Source organism: Xenopus laevis, chromosome 4S, assembly GCF_017654675.1.
Source record: "Xenopus laevis strain J_2021 chromosome 4S, Xenopus_laevis_v10.1, whole genome shotgun sequence".
Taxonomy (NCBI): domain Eukaryota; kingdom Metazoa; phylum Chordata; class Amphibia; order Anura; family Pipidae; genus Xenopus; species Xenopus laevis.
In genome coordinates, this window is record NC_054378.1 from 41298351 (window position 1) to 41323774 (window position 25424).

Sequence of the window (25424 nt, forward strand, 5' to 3'; positions counted from 1 at the left end):
CTCTGCCTGTGAAGCCGTCGCTGTCGAATTTTCCGTGCTTAGTAAATTTGCCCCCTGGTATTTACAGTATATGGCAAAGACAAGTTATTTAGAAGTATTGTTTATCCTCCATCTATTTTCCAAAAAATAATATTGTCGGGATACAGCTTAACCTTCAGCCGCTGCCATATTCAAGTTATGTCTAGAAATATGAGAGCTCCCACTTACATGTAAAAATACAGATATGTAGAAGAAGGAATGTTATGTTCACATACTAAGAAATGGCTCAAATAGTGTAGAATTAAGGAAATTCATAAATACCTTTAAAATATATAAATCTAAAAAGTGCTTCCACACAAGTGTTCTGCAAGGTGTGGGAATCCTGGTGTGTATCGTAATAAAAGAATGTGGAGGCATACCTGCTGGAATGGAATGCCTATGCTCTTTGGCAAGTCAAGAAAGGGACAGCACCTTAGAGCATGCATGAGTTGACCATGCTTGACCTTGGACAATGCTTGACCTTGGACAATATACTAATGGCAGAATGACTTACATGGAATCAGGCCTATATAACCATTTACCTTATTGGATTTCTGATTCAGATTTAAGGGGAAATAGAACGGATTATAACGTATGCACATAAAATCAAATATAAAATGGCTTGAAATAGCAGAACACAAAGAGGTATTATTGTGATTGGCTGAATATTTCATTCATTACAGGTAAAGGGGGGGGAAACAGGTTTTAAATCAGCAGTTCACAAAACAATTTCTTCAAAGGAAAAACTAAGTGAGCACCAGCTCAAAAGTTCTGCTACAAAAATGTGCAATGCTGAACAGAGAATGTAGCTCCAGCTCCTGCTTCCATGTCACAAAGCTGTACCAAACTCTGCCTGTGAGTTGCCATTATTACCTATAGCACTGTCTGCATCACCCAACTGTACCCTCATTTCATTCTCCATCTGAGAAGGATCAGGGTCTATTTGAGAAGGAGCAGAAAAGTAGCCAGTTTTTCTTTTAGGAGCCTCAGAAGCAACTTCAATCAAGTCCAGAATCTCTTCCAGCAGCATCACAGAACTATTTGAGTGTTGTTTCATGAACATGCGTGATCTAGAAGTAAGAGGCATATCATCTTGGCTTGAACCTGCTATGTTCTGTTGGTTTACACTGTTCTGTCTAAGTATTTGTACCGATATCCCACAACACTCTTCCTCTACTTCCCAAGATGAGCCAAAGGCCAGAGCTTCAGAACTCTGCTGCTTATTACAGTGAATATCTACTTCTACTTTGCTACCATTGCAGTTGATTGTTTCTGCTTGCAGCTCATCATCGCTGTCCAAGCCATTATCTGACTGATTGCTTGAAAATGTGGCACAAGATGGCTGTCGCTGGAAAGTGCTGTTCGATGAAACAGGATGGAGACTGCATCTTCGTTCTGGTCTAGTGAGGAGTCCACTGTCCAAACTTGCTACTGTGTGCTCATCAGATGCAGTGGAGCCCACATCACTGCTCACCTCCGAGACAGATATCTCGCTGCTGAATTCAGATGCAATGCCACTGCTGGAAGATGGTGTCACCGAGTCAGGAGATTCTTTTGTTGTAGTCGAGGAAGTTAAAGCAGATGGGCTAGACAAAGCCAGAGCGTGCATGTCACAAGTGCAAGAATCCTCTCCAATGTTCAGATAAATCACCAGGGCAGCAACATTATCCTGACAACCATAGCTTAGTGCTAAAGTGCAGAGCTTCTTTGCAGCTGCTCTTGGATTAGGCAAGTGACGTATGGCTTCCACAGCTTCCTTCGGAGGAACATGCTCCCATAAACCTCTATTCCCAAGAATCAAAAATTCATCCTGTACACTGAGAGCTACTGTTGAGATATGTGGATCAGGAATCACCCAAGGATACAGATATGTGCAGCCTAGCAAACGTGTGCAGCAGGTTACTCCATTTACCTTGTTATCCTGAAGAAAACCAGAGGTTAGCAAACCTATACACTTCAATAAAAATAACACACAATCTGTGGGATTGGCAATATAAAAGACATACGTGAAGACATGACAAACATGATGAGAATGATAAAACCATACTGATGCGCACAGTGGCGACCTCAGGGAAAAAAAGCTTTGTATAGAGTATTTGGGTGAGAATTGGTGGTCACCCACTTTGTGTGTTAATCACACAGAGAAATCATCAGCCCCGGAACTTAAAGTCTAAGTTCCCTATCATAGACTAACACACTGGTGTTAATTATTTTGGAAGCTGTTAACCTTATGGAGTGTGGAAGGGAAATTAGAGTAGCCCACAGAAAGTGAATGGGACATCCATGCAGATGGTTCTTAAATTAAATTGATATGAACACAAGGACCAGAACAATTTAACATAACGAATGAATGCCCTTAATGCCTATAACTGGCATTATTTTATTCATTTATGTTAAGGGTTAATCACTTTCCAATTAAAATTGTATTAGTCACATACATAATCATACACAGTACGACATGCAGTGAAATGCTTGTTGTTGCGCATTGCCCGACCATAAGAATTTACAGTAAAAAGAAGGAAATAAGAGTTATATAAGAGATAAAATTGAACATAGAAGTAAGGTCTAACTGGAGGATTTAACTTAAAGGAGTCAAAAATAATTTAATGGTCACCCAGAGATCCACTTATTTGATCTGACTGGGAGCACTTAAATACCCGACATCTTAACTCTATTAGTATGTCCACTACAGAGATACTGCAGTAACAAAAGGCAAAATAAAAGTGCTGAAAGTCATTTCATGGCAAAATAAGAAATACTGTAAGTCATCCCTAGGCAATTTCATGAAGCCATGGTCAAAGCAAGGTGACAGACCATACATCTGGCTCAAGGAATTGATACTCTGCATATATATTTGTAATATTTGTATTTATATGATAGAGGCAAAATATGTTTTTGCCAAACACAAGGATCCTGACACAAACAGTAGAGGTAGAGAGTTTACCACAAAATGAATTGAGACAACAAAAAGATCCAAGGGAATCCTCTAGACTGGCATTTGTCAGTAAATATACGACGGCTAGCAACAATGTCAGTAAGATCATCAGAAAACACTGGCATATTTTACAAACTTGTGCATCACATATACGGATGTTTTCAGAACCCCCAGTAATGGCTTATTAGCGAGGAAAAAACCTTCGTGATAGCCTTATAAAAGCGGATATGGGGGCATCCACTAAATCAGTACAAAGGTTTTTGGGTACACCTAAAATGAGTACGTTCCCCTGTCTTAATTGTGCCAATTGTAATAATATCTCTAAGGGTGCATATTTTACACATCCACATACAGGACGGAAAATTAATATAAACAAATTTTATACATGTGATTCGACATATGTAATATATCTGATCAAATGTCCTTGCGGCTTAGCATATGTGGGAGAAACAACACAAAAAGTGAAAGACCGCATAAAACAACATAAGTCCAACATTCGCTGTGGGTATACACATCTCCCCATTCCAGCACATTTTGCTGAGGCTAGACATACAATAAGCCAATTACGATACCAAGTCATTGATACTATAGAACCCTTGAGACGTGGAGGTAATAGGATCTTACAGCTTAAAAAATTAGAAATGAAATGGATACATAAATTGGGGACACTTCATCCTGGTGGGTTGAATCGAGAATACACACCAATGCTATTTATTTGATATGGTTGGCCTGTTATTTTAGTGCTGTGTGTAATATATCCTTTTTTGTTTTTTATTCTTAGATTTTCACAGCTCGTATCCTGGGAATGACTGTGTCGACAATACATAGGCATTCCTGCACAGGTGTAGAGCATACAAATTGTGAGTTATATTTTTAAGATATGTGGATATGCAGAATGAATTTCTAAAATGCGACACTGATGAGAAGCAAAATATTTTAAATAATGTACAATTTGCTCATGGAAGCAAGCAATTGGACACTTTATATTTAAACACCGGAATTAGATATTTTATTGTTACACTTATTGATACACATTTGAAATGTTGTTAAACTGCTATTATTTGGATATGCAAAATGAATTTCTAAAATGTGACACTGATGAGAAGCAAAATATTTTAAATATTGTATAATTTGCACATGGAAGCAAGCAATTGGACACTTTATATTTTAACACTGGAATTAGACATTTTATTGTTACACTTTTTTGATACACATTTAAAATGTTTTTAAATTGCTACTATGTATCCTTTTATCTATGCACTTAATTAGTCACAATGTGAATACCAATGGCACTGATTGGGAGAGATGTTTGGAATTAAGTGAGCCTCCCCCTCTTAACACTATTTAAGGATTGTTTATTACACGTTTTTGTAAGCTTGATAAAGGGCTGGAAGGGCTCGAAACGTCGCTTAGCTTGAGGCACGAATAAAGTTCCAATTTTTTCACCATAATCGGAGTGCTGCTGAAGTATTTTCTTGTACGTGAACCAGACCTGGGCAGACAGGGTCACAGACGGCACCCGACGCTGCAAAGAGCGGTGAGAGAGTGTGTGTGTAGCACTACTTTGTGTTTTTTTGAATACACAATCATACACAGTACGACTTGCAGTGAAATACTTGTTGTTGCGCATTGCCCGACCATAAGAATTTACAGTAAAAAGAAGGAAATAAGAGTTACATAAGAGATAAAATTGAACATAGAAGTAAGGTCTAACTGGAGGATTTAACTTAAAGAAGTCAAAAATAATTTAATGGTCACCCAGAGATCCACTTATTTGATCTGACTGGGAGCACTTAAATACCCGACATCTTAACTCTATTGGTATGTCCACTACAGAGATACTGCAGTAACCAAAAGCAAAATAAAAGTGCTGAAAGTCATTTCATGGCAAAATAAGAAATACTGTAAGTCATCTCTAGGCAATTTCATGAAGCCATGGTCAAAGCAAGGTGACAGACCATACATCTGGCTCAAGGAATTGATACTCTGCATATATATTTGTAATATTTGTATTTATATGATAGAGGCAAAATATGTTTTTGCCAAACACAAGGATCCTGACACAAACAGTTTATAACGTAGACGATTGATCTCTGGAAGACTACTGGCCATGTGATATTTACCTCTGTGATAATTGCTTTTTGCTCTTTGATCCTTTGCAGTTCCTCAGGGCAATGTTCTAAACTGAATACTTGTGATAGGGAAATTGTTTGCCCGTTCCGACACAAGACAGCCTGGCATGTCCCCACATTGGTAAGAGTGTAACTACTGTTACCATCTGACACCTCATGTCCAATGTAACACAAGAGTGCTGAAGAGCCCAGTTTCTGACCGGCCATTCCCAGCTTCCTGTTACAATAAGAAGGACATAAATCCAACATTAACTATAAACATTCAGCATTTAACACATCATGGTTATATCCTTGAAATGTATCCACACATTATGGTTATATCCTTGAATATGTGACCATAATCAATGTTGACGTGTCGCTAAAGCCTCGATGGACAATTTTACTATATATTTCTGAATCAGAGCCCAGGTAGGTAATTTGTTTGCATAGATACTTTATTGACTTAGAATTTTACTGAAGAATTTATGCATTAAAGAGAAAAAACATGGAAACTCAGCTGAGATTCAAATAAAAGACATATACCAAATGTATTATTTTTTTTAAAAAAAAGTTGTTTTTGGCCCGCGGTATCAGGTAAGCTATTACAATTACTGCCTAATATTTGGCACCCCCCAGTGATTTTGTTTCCTTTAATAGTATGGCGATGTGTCCCAAAAACTGTACATACTTACAACTTACAGGAATGTGATTTGACTTAAGAGGGAATGTAATTAAAATCACAAGTGTTGTTTAAAATGGCGTTTTGCAAATGTTTAGCACTGCTCGCCATACAAAATCAGCTGGTGAAAATGTTTCGTTAGTCGTAAGAAAAGTTGGCAACCAAAATTTTCATTGCATCCTTTTTGACTGATTTCAGACCTCCATGACTTCCTTGCAAACTCTGCGAATATGTGCAGTGTATGTAATAAAATGTAGCAATCGCAAAGCATTTTTTGCAACAAAATACTTAACGAAGCTGCTTACCTATACTGAGCAATGTAATATTTGCCAGCGAAGGTTTTTACATTGCGAGCAGCACTAAACATTAAAAAAAAAAAAAAGCAATTTTAAACAATGGTTGCGATTTTAATTACATTCCCCCTTATGACTATACATTGTCTGCCTGGAAAAGTTGTTCAAAGCTGTGGAATGAAGAATCCCTCAGCTAATGAGCAATTCTAAACTGCAACTCTAATTGCAAATGCAGTTCTAAAGCAGCTCAGTAGCACTAAACAGAAGACGGTAAAGTACTAGACACAATGCGGTTGTGCATATACTGTAGGCTGAACTGAGCATCACTGCAATGAATATATTAATTAATATTGGCTATTTTAATAGATTTTACTTTCAGGTCTAGTTTGAGATGATTGAGAACATTTCTGTAACAATCTTGTAGTTCCCTATGAAGATTTGATTTAATAGTTGGGAGTGCCTGACATTTGCCATGAAGTCATTTGGTGCTTGGCAGGTTTACATACAACTTCAGCTTTCTCTATCCTTCTCTCTCAAGCTTGCTGGTAAGCAATTTTAATTAAGCAAAGAACCTACCCGTGTGACACTAGGAATGTGAGGCACATAAAAGCTTTGTCACAGCTTGATCTTTGGATCTCTTCAAGGAGAACATCGCCCACAGTGCACTGCAGTAAACGTGGCACCTCTTCATTTTTGTCTCCATCAAACATGCCATACAATGCGTCCACCTCTTCTGTAAAGTCCGCTATGGCCAGGGAAGACACGCACAGCCTGTGGGGTGTGATATATAACACAGTTGGACATGTAATTACTTTAAGCATTTTTTTTCTTTCTACTGATAATATAGGTAGTGGTGATACTCACTTGTTTCTCTGTCCAGACATCTCTGCCAAACCATGAGTCCAGGGTACAGATGGCACACTCAGGTCTGATTTTGGCACAGGCTTGTTGTCAATTCTGAAGTGGGGATATGGCTGTAGAAAAAAATATACATAGGTAAACCAGCTGAAAGAGAGTGTTTAGATTTTCTTCTGAATTAAAACACAAAAGAAGGGCCAGCCACACACAATGAAGTTATAATAAAGGCATTAGTGGGCTTGCACTGTTTTTATAACTTTCATGGTCCAGTAATACATCTTTGAGCAACTTACATTTACCTGTATATGACAGAACGTGTATATTTTAAACCGAATGATTTGCATTTTTAATTAAATTAAATATAGGTAAAAACACACTGTTGTATGCATTATTGTTTTATTATCTTGCATAGATTACATTTATGGGTGTAAAGCTTCAAGGTTTTGGCATTTTAGGGCATATTAATATGGGCTTAAAATATATTATACCAACTGAACTTCCTTGTGACCAAGGTTTATTTGGCACAAAAGGAATGTCAAGTATGTATAGAGTTCCTGAACGCCATTGTAAAGATGGCGGGACAGTGGTTGCACAAATCAAGTCTTTATGAACACTATGTGATACTCTTTGTTCTCATGGGCTGCAGCTGGTAAAAACCTGCAGGGTATATTTCACAGCTAGCTACCGCTTGAAGCATTTCCAAGTGATCTCATGTTTCACAATAAGAAAATTTAGCATAAAGTTCTCCAAAGTTTGAAGGTGAACAACCCCTTTAAATACTGCATTTTTGTCTTAGCTTTGCTTTTAAAATATTGGAGCAACATACAGTCCAAAAACATACAGTAAGTGGAAGGTAAGTGCACAGTGATGTGTGAAAAGACATTTTTTTTTAATTTTAGATTTGTTACCTGAGGAAGTCAAGGAGCTGATGACTCAAGACCAGGTCACTGTTCCCTTGCAGGTCTAGCTCACGCAGGACAGGTGGGAGATTTTCAGGAACCAGGATTTCGGTCAGACTGTTACAGCTCAAGTCAACCAACTGCAGGAACAAAGAGCAACAACATCTCATGCCAGAGGCCGATTCAGTAACAATGCGATGACACCATGTACACAACCTTACAGCTGTAGCACAGTCTGCAAGGGGTAAGAGGGGGGGGGGCAGAAATATTTGGGGATCAGAGTAAGAAATGGAGTTTTAGGAGATTGAGTAGGTTCAGATGGGGTGAGACCTGGATATGTGGAAGGTTAAAGATTTCAGGAAATACGTTGATGCAGTTGGAGTGAGCAGTCAGAGTGTGGAGACGCTTGCAGTTGGACACAGTGCTTGGGAGTGACTTGAGGCGATTTCCACTAAGGTCCAGTTCTTCCAAATTTTCCAGTTTATTGAGTTTGCTACACTGAAAACACAGGATATACTACATAGAAGCTTGATCTAGCACAACCATTTAACAGACTTAAGCTGACCATAGACGCAAAGATAAAGTCATACGAATCAATTTTCGGCTCATCCCAACATTCTTCGTACCATGGTGACAGGTTAACGATAATTTCTGTGCTTGTATTGTCGGACATAACTTTCGTACCATTGCTGTCACGGCACAACATCATTTGATTTGTTCTTTTACTAATTTATTTAATCTGAATGATTAGTGGCAGGTCGAAAGATTGTGATGTCCGATCGTTTGGTGGATACAAGGCTAAAGTCTGCAAGTCTATGGTCAGCTTTAGCATTGTTAGAAGCATGTGCCTTCCCCATCCTATCACTAACTGTTCCATCTTTCCCCTGTTATCTCGCTGGGAAGGTATCCAACTGATTGTAGGCCATATGCAGGACCCTGAGGTTCATGTGCATAGTTAATGTAGGAACACACTGGTCTGTAAGACGATTGTTGGTTATGTAGAGAACTTGAAGTTGGCTCACAATGTCCATTTCAATGCACACTGGTGGTAAGAACTCCAGTGAATTTGCAGATGCATTGAGAAACCTGAGACTGAATATATATAAATTTATATATTATACAAAATGAATAGCTATGATCATGAGAGAAAATGCTAAGGTATGTCTTTCCCCCCCACCTTTTCTTTTTTTGTAATAAAGGCACTAAGTTTGTCCAGGTGCAGTAACCCCATAGTAAGAGGGACAGAATTTGGTGGAGGGCCGATAATGGAAGCCAGTGTTGATCACTCCCTGTTTTTAAACCACACCACAAAACTTTTAAGATCATGTACACATTAATGGTGGTAGCACACCAAAAAAAACAAATGGTTGGTGCTCAGCAGGAATATCAATCAATAAAAATGTAAATCATATTAAAACATACCCTTGAATCCATATGCCTCCTCCTCCCCAGTGGATAACACTGCACCCCTCCCAGAGCATGATTAAACACCTTAGGGGCCCCTAAACACCATTTCCAAATGCTAACAAACCCCCAGAACAATCCTTACCACGTCTTTACTCACATCCCACAGGTAACATAGGGCAGGTAGATTATGGCACCTACAGGGAGCATAGTGCAGGCAGAGTATGGCACACACAGGGAGCATAAAGCAGGCATAGTATGGTACACACAGGGAGCATAGGGCAGACATAGTATGGCACACACAGGGAGCATAAAGTAGGTATAGTATGGTACACACAGGGAGCATAAGGCAGGCAGAGTATGGCACATACCGTGAGCATAAAGCAGGCATAGTATGGTACACATAGGGAGCATAGGGCAGGAAGAGTATGGCACACACAGGGAGCATAGGGAATGCAGAGTATGGCACACACAGCGAGCATAGGGCAGGCAGAGTATGGCACATACAGGGAGCATAGGGAATGCAGAGTATGGCGCACACACAGGGAGCATAGGGCAGGCAGAGTATGGCACATACAGGGAGCATAGGGAATACAGAGTATGGTACACACAGGGAGCATAGGGCGGGCAGGATAAAGCAGAAGACTGATTAGTACTCTAAAATGAACAGTTCATGCTGTGCTACATACAGTGACACAATGCTGGTGCCCCTCTAGCAGTTTGTATGAGGTGTGAACAGGTGGGCATTTTCAGTCTAGATCTAAGGTGTGAACAGTGCAGGGCTTTTTGGTGTGAACAATAGAGGTGTTACAGGTGTGAACACTCTAGTGGGAACAATGCAGGAGTTTACTGTATTTGATGTGGGGGGCCACACCAACAGGCCTCCAGTTGGACATCACTACCCTAGGTGGTGAGACCTGTAGCAAACTTTACATCTTTTGTTGCTTTAGCCCATGTATTAGCTAGGTTAGTACTGAAACACTGCTAAAAAACAGCAAAATTGATTTGGGTTTTTGCCCAAATCTGGAAGTTCGTTCTAGAACTGGAGGTAGGAGGAACCAGAGATTGAAGGGGTTTCCAACATACTCCTAGATCTTCAGTGCTATTCTAAAACAGATTTTTAGTGTATTACTACAAATACCCAGAAAACGCCTTTTCAGGCAGTCCTTGAATTCTGAATATGGTGGCAATTTCTATAATCAATTTTCAATCAAACATTGGTTCTTAAAAAAAAATGTTCACCTTTTAACAAAGTCCCACCAAAGTGTTGGACTACTGACAACTTCTTATACTCCTGGATGTTGACCATTGCCCAAGAGAGCAGGAGGAACGACACAAAATGGACAACAACCCCACTGTATGTCCATGGATTCCTAAAATGGTTTACCTTATATTTACTTACAAAATGAAATATGTAATTTAGCTAGGGGTACCTGAACTATTGCATTTAACTGTAATCAAGGCAATCTTTAGTAATTTCTGATATCCTTATATTTTATAATATGATTACATTATTCTCTATACCGTACATGTAACTTTTTATTACCATTCAATTTCATTGTATATTACATAATAAGTAAGGGACCATTAACAATAATTATTTTTGGTTATTTTTCTAATTATTTATTTTTAACTTAAAAACTTTATAGCCATTGTGAAGAGTGAACCAGGAAGATGCTTTAGTGAATTATGCTGCACATCTAAAGTGTCCAGTGGGATAATCTCGACAGGACTTGGTAAGCATTGGAGAAAGTTATGCCCAATAAGCAATTTCTGCAGACTCAAACTGCTCATCAACCTGAGAGGAGGGAAAATACAGAAACAGGATCAGAATTTTAGAAACTACAAACCAGTATCTGTAATAACTTTCCCTCAAATGATCTGAACTTTACCTTAATGGCAGATCAGTTAGTAAGTTCCAGCTCAGATCCAAAACCTCCAACTTTCTAGCCTCACACACCCACTTAAGAACTGATGCCAAGCAATTCCTAAGATAAACACATTTAATAAATGTCTCATCTAAAGAAAATATCAAACACACAGCACAACATTTGCAGAACAGTTTATTCACCTGGCTATTTCCAAACAATTGAGCTGAAGAGGGGCCGGGTACACACTAACGGATGTTAAACCTGCAAAGTAATAGTATGTTATCTAGACTGACAACCACCTGCTTGGCTAAAGTAAGGAATAGCAGAGAGAAATGAAAGACATACTATTGAAGCTGGCAAAAACAGACTTCAGAGAGAAGCCACAGAGTGAAAGTTCCTGCAGCCGATTGCGCTCACAGTGCAGTTGCTCCAGATTCCCCAAGCAGCTGAGATCCAATGCTGTTAGACGATTATCACGTACATCGATGTAAGTGATGTGGTTTATCCCTGCTAGACTACTACTTGTAATGTGTGTAATCAAATTCATCCTGTAAAATGACAGACGTGAAAGCCCTATACATATATTAATTTATATAATGTTAACATATTCTGCAGCTGTCTAAAAAATGGTTGCGAAGTGAAAGATACGCCATACATGAATGATTAAGTAAGGTGTGAGTGGTAAAATAGTGTATGTATATAAATATATATATTTCAACCTGGGTCATGGCCAAAAGGTCAAATACCGTTATTTTTGCCAATTATTCTGTCATATGCACAGCCAATTACAATAATTAATTCATTTAGCTGATAGCCCAAATATGCAGCTCTAAATGGAAGCAAGAAGGAACCTGACATGAGTGCTTCAGCATCTCTGTTTTTACTGGTTATTACCTTACGTCAATGTGCTTCAAATGAGGCATATTATTTAGGATCTGAAGGCTTAAGGCTTCTAGCCGGTTCCCTGCCATACACAACTTTTCCAGAGCGATCAGTTTCTCATAGACTTTTGGAATACTGCTCAGGTCACTGAATGCCAATCCAAAAGTTGACAGTTGCTGCAAAGATCCAAGCTCCTCAGGTAATGAGGTTAACAAATTCCCATCCAGGTTTAGAGTCTGTAGACTGCAAGAAGGTAAAATGATGAGTATGAACTACAGCTTCACACTTTACTGTATATAAAAATCCTGTGCTTTTATCACAGGTTAACCAAACATTTCATATATACGCTACATGGCCAAAAGTATCCATACTCCTACATGTCTACGATCTAATTCTAAAACTCAGGGATTTATAATATGAAATTGATCTGCCATTTGCAGTTATATGTCTCTACTTGGCTGGGTTGATAATGCAATAGATTTTGGATAATTGTTGTTGTTTATCTCTTAAGAAAAATAGCATTACTGCACTAAAACAATAAAGGACCTTCCCCCAACTGTTGCTACAAAGTAGGATACATGGAAATGTCAAATATTTAATTGTATGCTGTACTATTAAGGTTTGCTTTCACTGGGACCAAGGAGTCAAGACCAAACCATTAAAGTCATCCACAAACCACTATTCCTTCTCCAACAAACATTGGTAACAGTTATGCTGACATCCACAACCTAATTTGTCAGACTACCAGATTTAAAGCATGATTCAGCACTTTACTGAATCCATTTCCACTTCTCCAGTGTCCAGAGACCTAGAACTTAAAGGGATCCTGTCATAGGAAAACATGTTTTTTTCAAAACGCATCAGTTAATAGTGCAGGACATGTTCAGCTCTGCCAGGTTTGTGATGTCACAGATTTGCAGCGGGAATTCTCTCAGGTTGTTATGCGATAAATTGAGAACTTTCAGCTGTGAAAACCTTTATTACAACAGAGACAGGTGTGAATCTAGACTTCCAATATATGTCACAAATAGAAGATACGAATAACTTGATATTCAGCTGTGCATGCAATACTTCTCCTCTTGTGCAGTGTTATCACTGAAATTAAGAAACAAATTAATAGTACAGCTTTGGCAAGCTACCAACCTGCAGAGGGTGCTTATTCCCCCGGAACTTTGTAGATTCATGAAGTTATGGCGTAGATTTAAGGATGTGATGTCCTGGCTGTAGAACAGATGCTCTGGAACCCCCTCCAAGCTTTGACATGACAGATCAACTGCGCCAGGCCTCTGTGACACAACCTGAAATAGAATCATATGTCCTTAACTATTTTTTTAAATTCCTTTATAAAATGCCAAGTATATCCTATTTTACTTATGAAGCTGGGCATAATATATACACAGTTTGTTCAGAGTAGACAAAACTTGTGCAAAAATGGTATTGATACTATCAAAAATTGAGAAAAGGTGCTGCACCGTCTATATGGATACAAAAGCCCTTCATAAACAATAACTGATTGTTAAAGCATTCACATATTTAATACTGTTTCCTTTTGGCCAGCAATGCCCGCTGTTTCACCAGAGCCTAGAGATAAAATAGAAATGACCGGTATCATCATGAAAATAAAAATATCCCAGATGCATTTACACCTAATGTATCTTTAGTCATCAGTTGTTCAAAGCATTATATTTAAATACATTCAACTGGAGCAACACTGTATAGGTAGAACAGAGTTCCTGCTCTGGAAAAAAACAGTATGGTAACTACTACTGATATACACTAAGGGGCAAATTTACTTAAGGTCGAATATCGAGGGTTAATTTACCCTCGATATTCGACTGTCGAAGTTAAATCCTTCGACTTCGAATATCGATTAAGGATTTTAATCCATCGATTGAACAACTTTTGTTCGACCAAAGACAGCTAGCAAAGCTTATGGGGACCTTCCCCATAGGCTAACATTGACTTCGGTAGCTTTTAGGTGGCGAACTAGTGGGTCAAAGTTTTCTTTTAAAGAGACAGTACTTCGACTATCGAATGGTCGAATAGTCGAACGATTTTTAAGTCGTAGTCAAAGGTCGAAGTAGCCCATTCGATGGTCGAAGTAGCCAAAAAATTTCACTGAACTAAGTAAATGGGACCCTAAAAGTTCATATGTATAAGGTTTTGTGGGTAATATGGCATACCCCAAACTCTCCGAAACATTTTCAGAACTTGGGACACTGGAATTTACTGTATGTGCAATTAAAGTCGGCAAAAATAAAAATACTTACAGCCAATATCAATTCAATTATATGGCCTTGTAATATAAAAAGACCACTTCATACTAATATGTCCAATTTAAATAGTGATGTAACGTTAAAAAGCATTTGTTCACTTGGACATACAAATAGTCAGGGTTAGACTGTCCTACTGTGAAATGAAAAGACCACACCAAACTGTGTTCAGCCTATCACACTACAGATCTTACAATAGATGCCTGGCGGTACCATCGTTGATAATCTGCAGGGGACTTAAAACTGACGTGGTACATCTGAGCCTGGGCTCCTGACGAATAGAATGCCAGACACTGTGGCCGGCGTTTAATCTCTTCAATCTGCATAAGAAAAAGAAAATATACTAGTAGGAAGTTTCATTTCTGATGAAGAGGATAAAATGGAAAACAAAATTTAAAACATTAAAAAAAAAATTAAAAACATTGATTTACAAGGATTTAGGTCACCTCACCTTGCCCTCAACAAGGGGCAGAATGTGCATTTTTCCTGCCTGACAGTCCTTCACGGAAGATACAATTAAACTTGTCCCACAAAGTGCAACTTGTCTCTCCGTCCACTTGTGTAGTTGAGTTTTGCCTTTCCGCACCATAAACTCTCCAGATAATAAAATCCGGTCCAACTGTTCCACTGGGATTGGCATCTCTGTGTGAAAAATACATATGGCTACTTATATAATGACAGTACAGGTAAACACTTACATAATTACATACACTGAACTCAAACGTATAACATAAAATGCAGCTGCTTGTTTATCTTCTAAGGCAAAGAAGCCTTTGAGAGCTGTGAAGATGTGGAATTGTCTTCATGAATCAGTGGTACAGGCTGATACATTAGATAGATTTAAGAAGGGGTTGGATGGATTTTTAGCAAGTGAGGGAATACAGGGTTATTCAAGATAGCTCATAGTACAAGTTGATCCAGGGATTATTCCGATTGCCATTTTGGATTCGGGAAGGAATTTTTCCCCCTCTGAGGCAAATTGGAGAGGCTTCAAATTAGGCTTTTTGCCTTCCTCTGGATCAACTGACAGTTAGGCAGGTTAAAAAAAAAAGTCAAAAGGTTGAACTTGATGGACGTGTGTCTTTTATCAACCTAACTTACTATGTTACTATGAAACTGCAAAATTTTCTCAAATTTTTGCATATTGACGTTTCTTTTTCTTGACACTAACGCTATTTATGTCATCCCCTAAAACCAAATGGAAGACTGGGTATAGGCAGATAACTTTCCAAAATATTTAACTATCTCCAGGCATAATGCACTTACCATTAGGACAATGCTATAACCAGTACAGAAATTAAAGAAATTAAATAAGACATAAAATTTCTTCCAAAGCCATTGATGCCTTTAATAGAGGAGATTAAGGACACCTAACTCCTTTAAGACTCTGTTAAGTAAACTTAAAGGAAAACTATACCCCCAAAATGAATACTTAAGCAACATATAATTTGGTATAAACTAAGTGGATATTAAAGAATCTTACCAAACTGGTATATATATTTAAGTAAATATTGCCGTTTACATCTCTTGCCTTGAACCCCCATTATGTGATGGTCTGTGGGCTGCCTCAGAGATCACCTGACCAGAAATACTGCAACTCTAACTGTAACAGGAAGAAGTGTTGAAGCAAAAGACAGAACTCTGTCTGTTAATTGGCTCATGTGACCTAACAAGTATGGTTTGTTTGGGTATGTTTGTCTGCACCTTGAATCCTACGATCGTAGGGGGTGGCCCTTATTTTTTTAAATGGCAGTTTTCTATTTATGATTACCCAATAGCACATACTACTAAAAAGTAAATTATTATGAAAATGGTTTATTTACATGAAGCAGGGTTTTACATAGGAGCTGTTTTATGCAATATCTTTTTATAGAGACCTACATTGTTCAGGGTGTATAGTTTTCCTTTAAGTGCTAACCCCGAGCATACACACATAGAGAAGATAGAGGCCACAATCCCCATAAAACTTTTGGGTCCCCATGCAGAAACAGAAGTAATGTAAAATGTCTAGTGGCAGGGGAAGCTTTTTAACTTTGGGTTGGAGATGTCTTTCTAGCTTGGTTGCAGTTAATAGCTGAAGGCCAGGAAAGAAACATTACCCTGGCACAGATTCCAATGAGGACAATATGAGTTATTTAGCCAAAATATATTATGGGCAAATAAGCAAAAGATGTAACTGGCATTTTTACAGGGGAGTCGGGCTCTCCATGTGCGTCATATGGGCTATAGGCCTAGTCATTTTCCATATTTTCCATGTTCTCTTGACCAGCAGTGATGGGATCATTTCTAGAGCTAATGAAGCAGTATCTTTTATAAGCTTCCCTGAAGAGGTGCTTCTTTCAAAAGCGCAAGTAAAGCTGGGAAGAATCTGACTCCAGAGTGTTTCCAATAACAAGAAAGCTGGAGTATATGTAGAATTTAACTTTGCACCTGACAAATATCAAACTTATTCACATTGATCATAACCTCATACAAAAATGAATGAACGTTAAGTATACAAGCAAGGACTTGTCTGTAACAGAATGCTGTAAGTAGCCAGCGTACAGTACCAAGTGGCTAAAAGAAAATATGGAAATGAATGAGCAGTCAATTTACAGCTTTGTTTATCATGTCCAAGTTTCCACTCATCTGTAGGATTGTATAAAAGAGAACAGCCGAGGGCAGCTGGATATTGCTTAGATAAGTTCCGTTTATTATCCTTACTGTTGCATAAAATGTGACAACATGGAAGAAAAATGGTGGGAAAAATTTTATTTTGCTAGAGGGTTTATGTACCAACAAGCATTTATGGGTAGATGACTCAGCTTCTAGTGTATTGCTACAAGTAAAAGCTGGGCAATAAAATCAACCTGCTACTCATATAAAACTTAATCTGAAGTAAGGAGTGGTGCCTTTTGGAAACTGAGAGATTTGCCTGCTTCAAATATACATTTATTGTGATCATTAACTCTGCACTTAGCACACCTACTGTTTGTATGCTTTCTTGTACATGCATATTATCACCTTCATGAAGCCCATATCATATCATTTATAATATAATATACAGTATATAACATATGAAATGCCGAGTAAAGCACCATATTTCTTAGTTCTTAGTGGAGCCCAATCTGTAGGGCTGCGTGTCTGGCAAAACTTTGAGCATTGGTTAGCATGAAGGTCAAGTAGAATGGTATGGTGGAGCATCATACATGAAGCAAAAAACAAGTACTAAAGAACTGCATGTGGCTAAGGCCCTTTATTGCATTTATTTACCGCTATAAAACCGGATCATGCAGCTGAGGTCTGAGTAAGCCGATTCCTCTTGTATCCGCAGGGAATCGTGAAAGCCCAAAGCAGCTAAGTATTTATATATCATGTGCAGAGGTCGCTCCTGAGGATCCAGCCTCCTGCAGGTAAGCACAAAGTCATTTCTTTAACAATTTATCAGTTGTGCTTTAGAGGCAGCTGCAACAAATAAAGCAGCGGTCTCAGGCATACATTGCACTAACAATAACAATCATAGAGAGGTCCAGACTAAGATTCAAAAGTCAGCATTTCAAGAACACAGGACCCAAACAGACAACCACAGGCCGAATAAATAGTGAAAATCTTACAGCAGCCCCTCAGGTATTTGCCAGAACCCAAAGATTGAAAGCCTGGGCCTGACCATAGGCAGTTGAGCTGTGTATGGCCACACAGAGTATAAATTGATATGAAAGCTGACCAGTAGCTATTTTGAACAACCAATATACAGCCCTATGAAAACGACATTTATAACTATAGGTATAAGTAAGAGGTAATCAGCCAACAGCACATCACAGAGAAGTAAACTGTCCATGTGTTTCCAAACATTTGTCATGCATATTAACCAATTGTTATGAGGCCAGGTTAAAATGATTCTATGTGCATCAGTCTTTCTTTTTCTTCTGGTCTCCATACATGGGCCCATACAAGCTGCCCACTCTCTCTGTAAGTCTTTTCTGTCCATATATGGATTCAGCATGTCATCAGAACAAGGGCCACATATGTTTCTTGATATGGGCCTCGACCAGACTGCCTGTCTAGCAGCAAGTATTATACTATCCTTGGCCCAAGGCTCAGCAATAGGGTCATATAATGGACCTTTTCCTACACCAGTGACCCTTCCCAACCAGGAACCTCATATCATCAACATTTACCTGTACATGTTACATACTAAATCTTGCTGTTCTGGTTTGCATGTAACTTAGACAAGTATTGCCTTTACCTGACAAGATCTCAGTTGAGTTGAATATAAAGGCCATCTTTCCCCTCACTAGTACAGATCTCTGATGCAGAGGTTTCCACTGTACAGAGGACTACAAGAAGGTCAGGGCTGGAAGCACTAGTGTCTGTTCCATACACATAAACGCAGCCTCTATTTGGATCTTCTCTCAGCCATTCCCGCTCACGTGAGCCAAGGCAACTCTTCTGGTTCAAACAGTTTCTGCTACCACTCCGCTTCATATTTCTCTGTGGGAACAGCAAATTCAAATATCTTGCTACAGTGAAAATTAAAGAACTATAATTTTGGCACAAATGTGTGTGAAGAGATCTTAACATCGATACTGTAGATATATACTGTCAAGAATAGAAGCTTTTGGAACATTTTTGTTCTAGAGTGATCTCTCACCGAATGATACAGGATAATGTCCATTAACACCTACTGCTAACAACTTTTGTTCCTTATCTCACTCCTCTTGTATCCTTATATGTTCTCTGGATCACAAATCCCCTAGTGTCTAGCATATTGTTTCTCATCTCCATTTGGGCCTCCAGTTTTATCCATTAGCTCCAGTTCAACATTGACATTACCTCTAAGAGAGAAGGCCTGTAGTAATTCACTATCACCTGCCATATTGGCTCCCTGCCCATTATCCCAGATGTGTTAGGTTGTTCTTTTATGATTGCAAGCATCATTTGTGTATTTATATGAATAGAAAGTATTGCGCTTAGACTTATTGGTGGCAGTGAGGGTCCTTGCAATAGCTTTTACTCAAAGTCTATCTTCAGTAATCATCACAGTGAGGTTGGTACCTGTATGTTATCACCGGATCCACCCACCCATACGTTGTTGTTTATATGATGGTTATGATAGCTAATAGGGGCCTGTAAAAGCTGTAACATATAACATTCAACAACCTTCTGTAACCAGTTTAAAAACTGGTGAGATCACAGTGGCCACCCATTACTTGCATTTGCCACAGCTGGATACCATACAATAAGACAGAAATGTGCATGCCCACCTTTCGACTGTTTAGTTTGCTGTGGCTGACCATCCCATCAATCAATCAGGATGTGAAAAGGAGCAGCAGACATGTAGCTCTTATTCACTTCATTTTGACAGACCAACCAGCATCAGGATTATTGTACAAAGGGGCAGAGTGACTGGCCAAATATGCTTAGCCCGACCAATTCTGATCATGTATAGCCACGTTTAGGGTACTGAAATTAAGTAAGCAGAATCCTTTAAAGTAGAACTAAAGCTTAACCAAAGGCAGAAATGTTGCACATTATGTTTTGGCCTTCTGTACCAGCCGAAGGCAACCACAGACCTTGTAAAAGATCTGTGTCTCTACAGATGCCCCAGTAGCTCCCAATCTTCTTCACTGCACATGTTCTGTGCTGATGTCACTTACTGAGCTTAGATATAAAGTTTGGAGTACTCAACCCTTCAGGTGATCACTAGGCTTGACAAAGGGCCCAGTGGGGTCCGAAACGTTGTATGTATGTGGGCTAAAATAAACAATTAACCACTTATTTCACCATTATCAGTGTGCTACTGGTTTGTTTCTACTTACTGAGCTTAGAGGCACAATATCCTAAATATACAGTTATGTATATAAAGTTGTGTTCAGAATAATAGCAGTCCGACATCACTAACCTGATCAATCACTGTTTTCGGTAGGAATTATATTTCTACATGGCAAATAATTTACTAGTAGGTGTAGTAGAGTAATAGAAAACTAACAGACCCATCAGTCATGACTTGCATTCTGCTGATTCTGTGTACTTGAATCATTAATTGAGGCTTGTTCAACATAATAGCAGTGTTCAAAATAATAATAGCGTGTTTCAAATAATAACAGCATGAAGTTTAATTAGTGAAGTCATTCATTCTATGAATAAACAGGTGTCAAATACAGCCCTTACTTAAAGGAGAAAGAAAGCTCCAAGACAGTTTATTGCCAACAGATTAGCCACAATAGTGCAAGCTAGAATGCTATATATATTCTGCAGAATGCTTTACCATACCTGAGTAAACAGCTCTAGACACTGTCTCTGTTTGTTTAGGATAGAAGCTGCCATTTAAGCTTGGTGTGATATCACTTCCTGCCTGAGTCTCTCCCTGCTCACTTACAGCTCTGAGCTCAGATTACAGCAGGGATGGGAGGAGGGAGGGGGAGAGGAGCAAACTGAGCATGCTCAAGCCCTGCCCTGAAGGTTTATGCTGAAAACAGGAAGTCTGGTACAGAAGCCCATGTGTACACAATAAAAGGAAAGAAATGCTGTGTTTCTTTTGACAGAGGACTCAGAGCAGCATAACTTTGAGTGTTTACTGGGGTATTTATATAGACCTTTCTGATAAAGCTTACTTACTTTTAACCTTTACTTCTCCTTTAAGGAAGGCAGCAAATGTTGTACATGAAAATGGGTCATTCCATACATTGTTCAGAAGAATTGTTCAGTGTATTTTGATTAAAAAGTTGATCGGAGAGGGGAAACATATAAAGAAGTGCAGAAAATAATATGCTGCTCAGCTAAAATGATCTCAAATGCTTTAAAATGGCAACTGGACCATAATCCAATAGAAAACGTGTGCGGTGACATAAAAAATGCTGTTACTGAGGAAAAACCAAGAAATGCAGAAGAATTGTGGAATGTAAGAGGTGCCAGAAGTTGGTGGACTCCATGCAACACAGATGTGCAACAGATCTCAGAAACACTGATTATACAACTAAATATTAGTTCAGTGATTCAAAGGAAAGCAAAATCTTGAAACATTTTTCAGCAAGGGGTTTATTTACAAATTTTTACTAATTTTACAATCTTTTTCCAGTGGGAGTTTTAAAGGGGATAAACCCTGATGCTGTAAAAATTCTGAATAAAAAAAGTACTCCATCTCAAACCTGCCAATGTCATGTAGAAGTCAATGGCAGTTGTCCTGTTTACAATTGGAAGATATCATGATCTGCGCTGGGTTTCGTACAATAATCCGATTAATTTGTGGTTTTCATCAATATTCCGAAAAACTCTGAGTTTTTCGGGTGTCAAATCCAAAAAAATGATCTGATTTGGTTTTTCTTAACGATTTTATCAAGTCTTTTCTTCTTCATGTTTTGATTTGAAATAGAATGTGCAGTGATACTAATGCATTAGCATGTATGGAAATAAAAGCTATTATAAAGATTTTGAACTTTATTCACTTTTTTTTTTAAAAGAAAAAAAAAACTCAATTAATGATTCAATTACATAGAATCAGCAGCATGCATGTCATGGCTGTTGGGTCTGTTGGTTTTCCATTACTCTACTACACCTACTAGTAAATTAATTGCCATGTACAAATATAATTTCTACCAAAAACAGTGATTGACCAGGTTAGTGATGTCGGACTTCTGTTATTATGAACACAACTGTATATAAGCTACTGTATTAATTCCATTTTCTGCCCTGTTATTGTTTCATATGGTTTGTCTATAAATGTGCCCCTGATAATGGTTCATCATATTCAGTTCAGCAAAGCAAGTGTTCCATTGTGGTACCTATGAACCTACAACCGCTAGGCACTAAAGAACAAAATAATTTTGGGAGGGCCTTGCCACCTCCTCCTATACACCAATAAATTAAAGGAGATGGAAAGGGTTAAACACTGGGAGTTGTTAAGTTGCTAGACCCCCAGTGACAATAACATCATACCGCCAGTTGGCCCAATTTTTCACTTAAAAACACACCAGACCAGGATACTATTCTAGTGAGCGTCACACAGCCAGCCATTTTCTTCCTATACCTGTGGTATTTGCTGTGTCCCTCCACTGTATACATGCAAAGCAGAGCAAGATTTCAACTTCACACATCTAAGTTCTGTGCGTGCGCATAGTGCAGACTGCCCAAAAGGTATGCCTCAAACAGACCCAAAAATGCAAAATACCTTATAGGAGACATATAGCATAACTAAAAACTCACTCTAATCATGCAAGCAATAATGAATAATATATAGTGTTGGATTCACTTTGGGCTAAAATTGAATATTGTCTTTAAAAATGGCCCCTTTATTGGAGCTCCCAATATATCTTCTATGGTTCCTGTCCATGTTTCAAATGAAGGGTAGGTATAGCCTTACAGGCAGAACTATAAAAGTGGGATAGTTAATCACAGCCCTGCAGTTACACAAACAAAAACTAGCTTTAGTACCCTATCAGGTCCATCTGGCTGCTGATTGGTTCCTTTTAACTGGTAAGGGGGCCCTGGCACCAAAGTTTTTAAAAAAAATATTTTCTGCGGCCCCAATTTTTTTTTTAACTTGTAAGGGGGCCCAGGCACCAAGGTTTCTTTAAAAAATATTCTTGGGACCCCAATTTTTTTAACTTGTTATGGGGGCCCTGGCGCTAAGGTTTTCTTTAAAAAAAAAACTTTTATGGGGGACCTGGCGCCAATGTTTTTTTTTTTAACTTATAGGGGCGCCCTGGTCACCAATTATTTTTTTTAACTTGTAGGGGGGCCCTGACCACCAATTTTTTTTAAAAAAAACTTTTACAGAGGGCCCTGGCACCACAGTTTTTTTTTTTTACTTATAAGGGGGCCCTGACCACCAATTTTTTTTTAAAAAAAACTTTTACAGAGGGCCCTGGCACCACAGTTTGTTTTTTTTTTTTTACTTATAAGGGGGCCCTGACCATCAATAGCTTTTTATAACTTGTGTGTGTGTGTGGGGGGGGGGGTTAACTTTTTTAGCGCTGATGTCTGTGTGGTCTTTTAACTGTGGTGTGGAGTGGGCGGGATCTGGGGTGGGGCCTGGGTGGGCAGGGCCCAGGGGGCTTCAAAAATTTTGTTGTATGGGGCCCCGTGATTTCTAATGGCGGCCCTGCTGCCTGGTAACCAATCAGTGTAAACCAAGAGAGCTGCAAAGCAGGAAGTAGTGTTCTGGCTATTATGTTACACATCCAGTCACTCCAGCCTTTATACATTAAATTTTTGTCTAACTAACTATATTAGAAACATATTTTATTTTGCACAGCCTATCTTTGGCTTATCAACTTTATGATCATAACTTTGTAACAAAATAACCCCTATTTGGGTACATATGCAATAGCATTTATTATACTTATATATATATATATACTTTAAAGCCTTTAGAGTGCTCCCACAACCCCCCTGTTTTGATATCTATTTACCCAGTTTTTATTTTTACACTGAACTGTTCTTTTAAAGTTGTAAGGGGTGCGACAAAGACAAATTGTGCTGGACTGTGGAGCCATGTAGAGCTGGTACAGGTCAGACGCTGCACTTACAGTGCGTCCTCCAACCAAAGGCAAGTTCTGCCCAGTCACGAGCAGTTTTTTTCATCCGTCACACGCCCGGCTCTACTGACCCCCTATTTCTTTCTTTCTTTCCAGTTTGCCATTACACCTATACTCTCCTGCTCCACCTATAGCCTTTGCTACCCATTTCCATGGCTCGCCCCCATTCGAGCACCGTTACCTTCAGCACCCGGATGACAGCTCCCTGGCCGCTGCCGCTAGTGCTGTGTACTGGGCCTCCTATTGCTGCGAATCCCGGGGTCGCCCCCGGTCCGTGTCCGCTCATTTTAGAACGATTTCCAGAGCGACTGACAGCTAGAATAACACAGCCAATCACACCATTGCCCCGCCCATAGTAGTGATAGTAAATAATCCAACCAATCACATACTGTTTTTGTTACAATCCCTCAACCTTGGGTCCTGCCCATCTCGCCTATGGTAAAGTATGCAAGGGAATAGGGCATCGGCCATCTTTAATTCTGGCAATGGAACGCGCTCATACCTCACCTATGACGTACATTTAGGGCGGCGGAAAAAGTGTAAAACGGCAGTAGAGCCCTGTCAACCTTGTTACGATTTGTAGAATGTGATTTCAAATACGGCTTTGTCACATCTTTTTAGTTCGAAGGCCAAGATTTCCGGTTTATTTCCTAGTACCGCTTTTTTCTTATTATATGGCGCGTATAGACATTTGACCACAGTAACAGGGAGCTATTTACTATCTGCCAGCCGCACGTTACTAAGGACATTTCCTAAACTGAGACTTAATATTAGCAACTGGCTGCTATTTATTGCTTTAATTGGGAACTCGCTAATATCAACAAGAAGTAAAAATCCCTGTATAGTGGGCGTGTAATGTCCCCTTTTCTCAAATATTATACGACAAAATAATAAAAGGAACCTGTCCAAGCGATTTGTGAAACAGATTATAAAACATACACTTGTTTTAGATTAACTTTTTTCCCCTTGGAAATACAGCTTTCATTCACAAAATAACAGACTTACTGGGCAGGTACAACAAGGGATCTTGAAGGGTTTTTTTATTGAACCCCCCAAGTCATCATAGTGGGAAGGACATCCTTAGATGAGAGGCAGGAAACTGCAGCTTGGCATATGTTTGCTTTAAAGGGGAACTATCATGAATATGTAATATAAGTAGGGTTGCCACATGTCCGGTTTTCACCTGGACAGCATGGTAGTTTGAAGGGTCAAAACTTCCTGCCCGGTCTACTCGAAAACCGGACAGGATTCCCCATGATTGACATGGTGATCAGCTGATCGCCACATCACAGCCCTGCCCCCTTGACATCACGACTCTGCCCCCTCCCAATACGCACCTGGCCTGGCCCCGCTGCTGCCCTCTATTTATAGACCCACGCCCGATCTGGAAGTCTATAAATTCCGGTGGCAGAAACCAGAACTGCTAGATCACAGGCAGGGAGAGCAGGAGAAGAACCGGACCCCGCCCACGACCAAAGATTTTGTGTAGGAGTTGGCCCAAACTCACAAGTCCCGGGCCAGTCCGCACATCACTAGTGGCAACCATAAATCTAAGCTTTAGCACACTGAAATAAGAAACTTTCTAAATATAATCAATTAAAAAATGTACAGTTTCTGAAATAATCAAGTTTATGTTCACTATTCCTCTCTCAGTATCTGTTTCTCTTCATTCTGTCTTCATGCAAC

General features: G+C 39.1%; 1 protein-coding gene across 1 annotated transcript; it reads right to left on the reverse strand.

The window, feature by feature from the left end:
• Positions 1-24121, reverse strand: phlpp2.S (PH domain and leucine rich repeat protein phosphatase 2 S homeolog). The gene is given in 19 exon segments (XM_018260519.2): positions 1-1939; positions 5077-5302; positions 6613-6807; positions 6901-6997; positions 7000-7010; positions 7803-7933; positions 8124-8291; positions 8690-8885; positions 10840-10995; positions 11090-11185; positions 11269-11329; positions 11414-11616; positions 11963-12193; positions 13094-13248; positions 14418-14543; positions 14675-14865; positions 17476-17609; positions 18449-18693; positions 23920-24121. Coding segments are annotated over 19 exon segments (3819 nt in total). The 5' UTR covers positions 24025-24121; the 3' UTR covers positions 1-847.
• Between the last annotated feature and the right edge of the window lie 1303 nt (positions 24122-25424).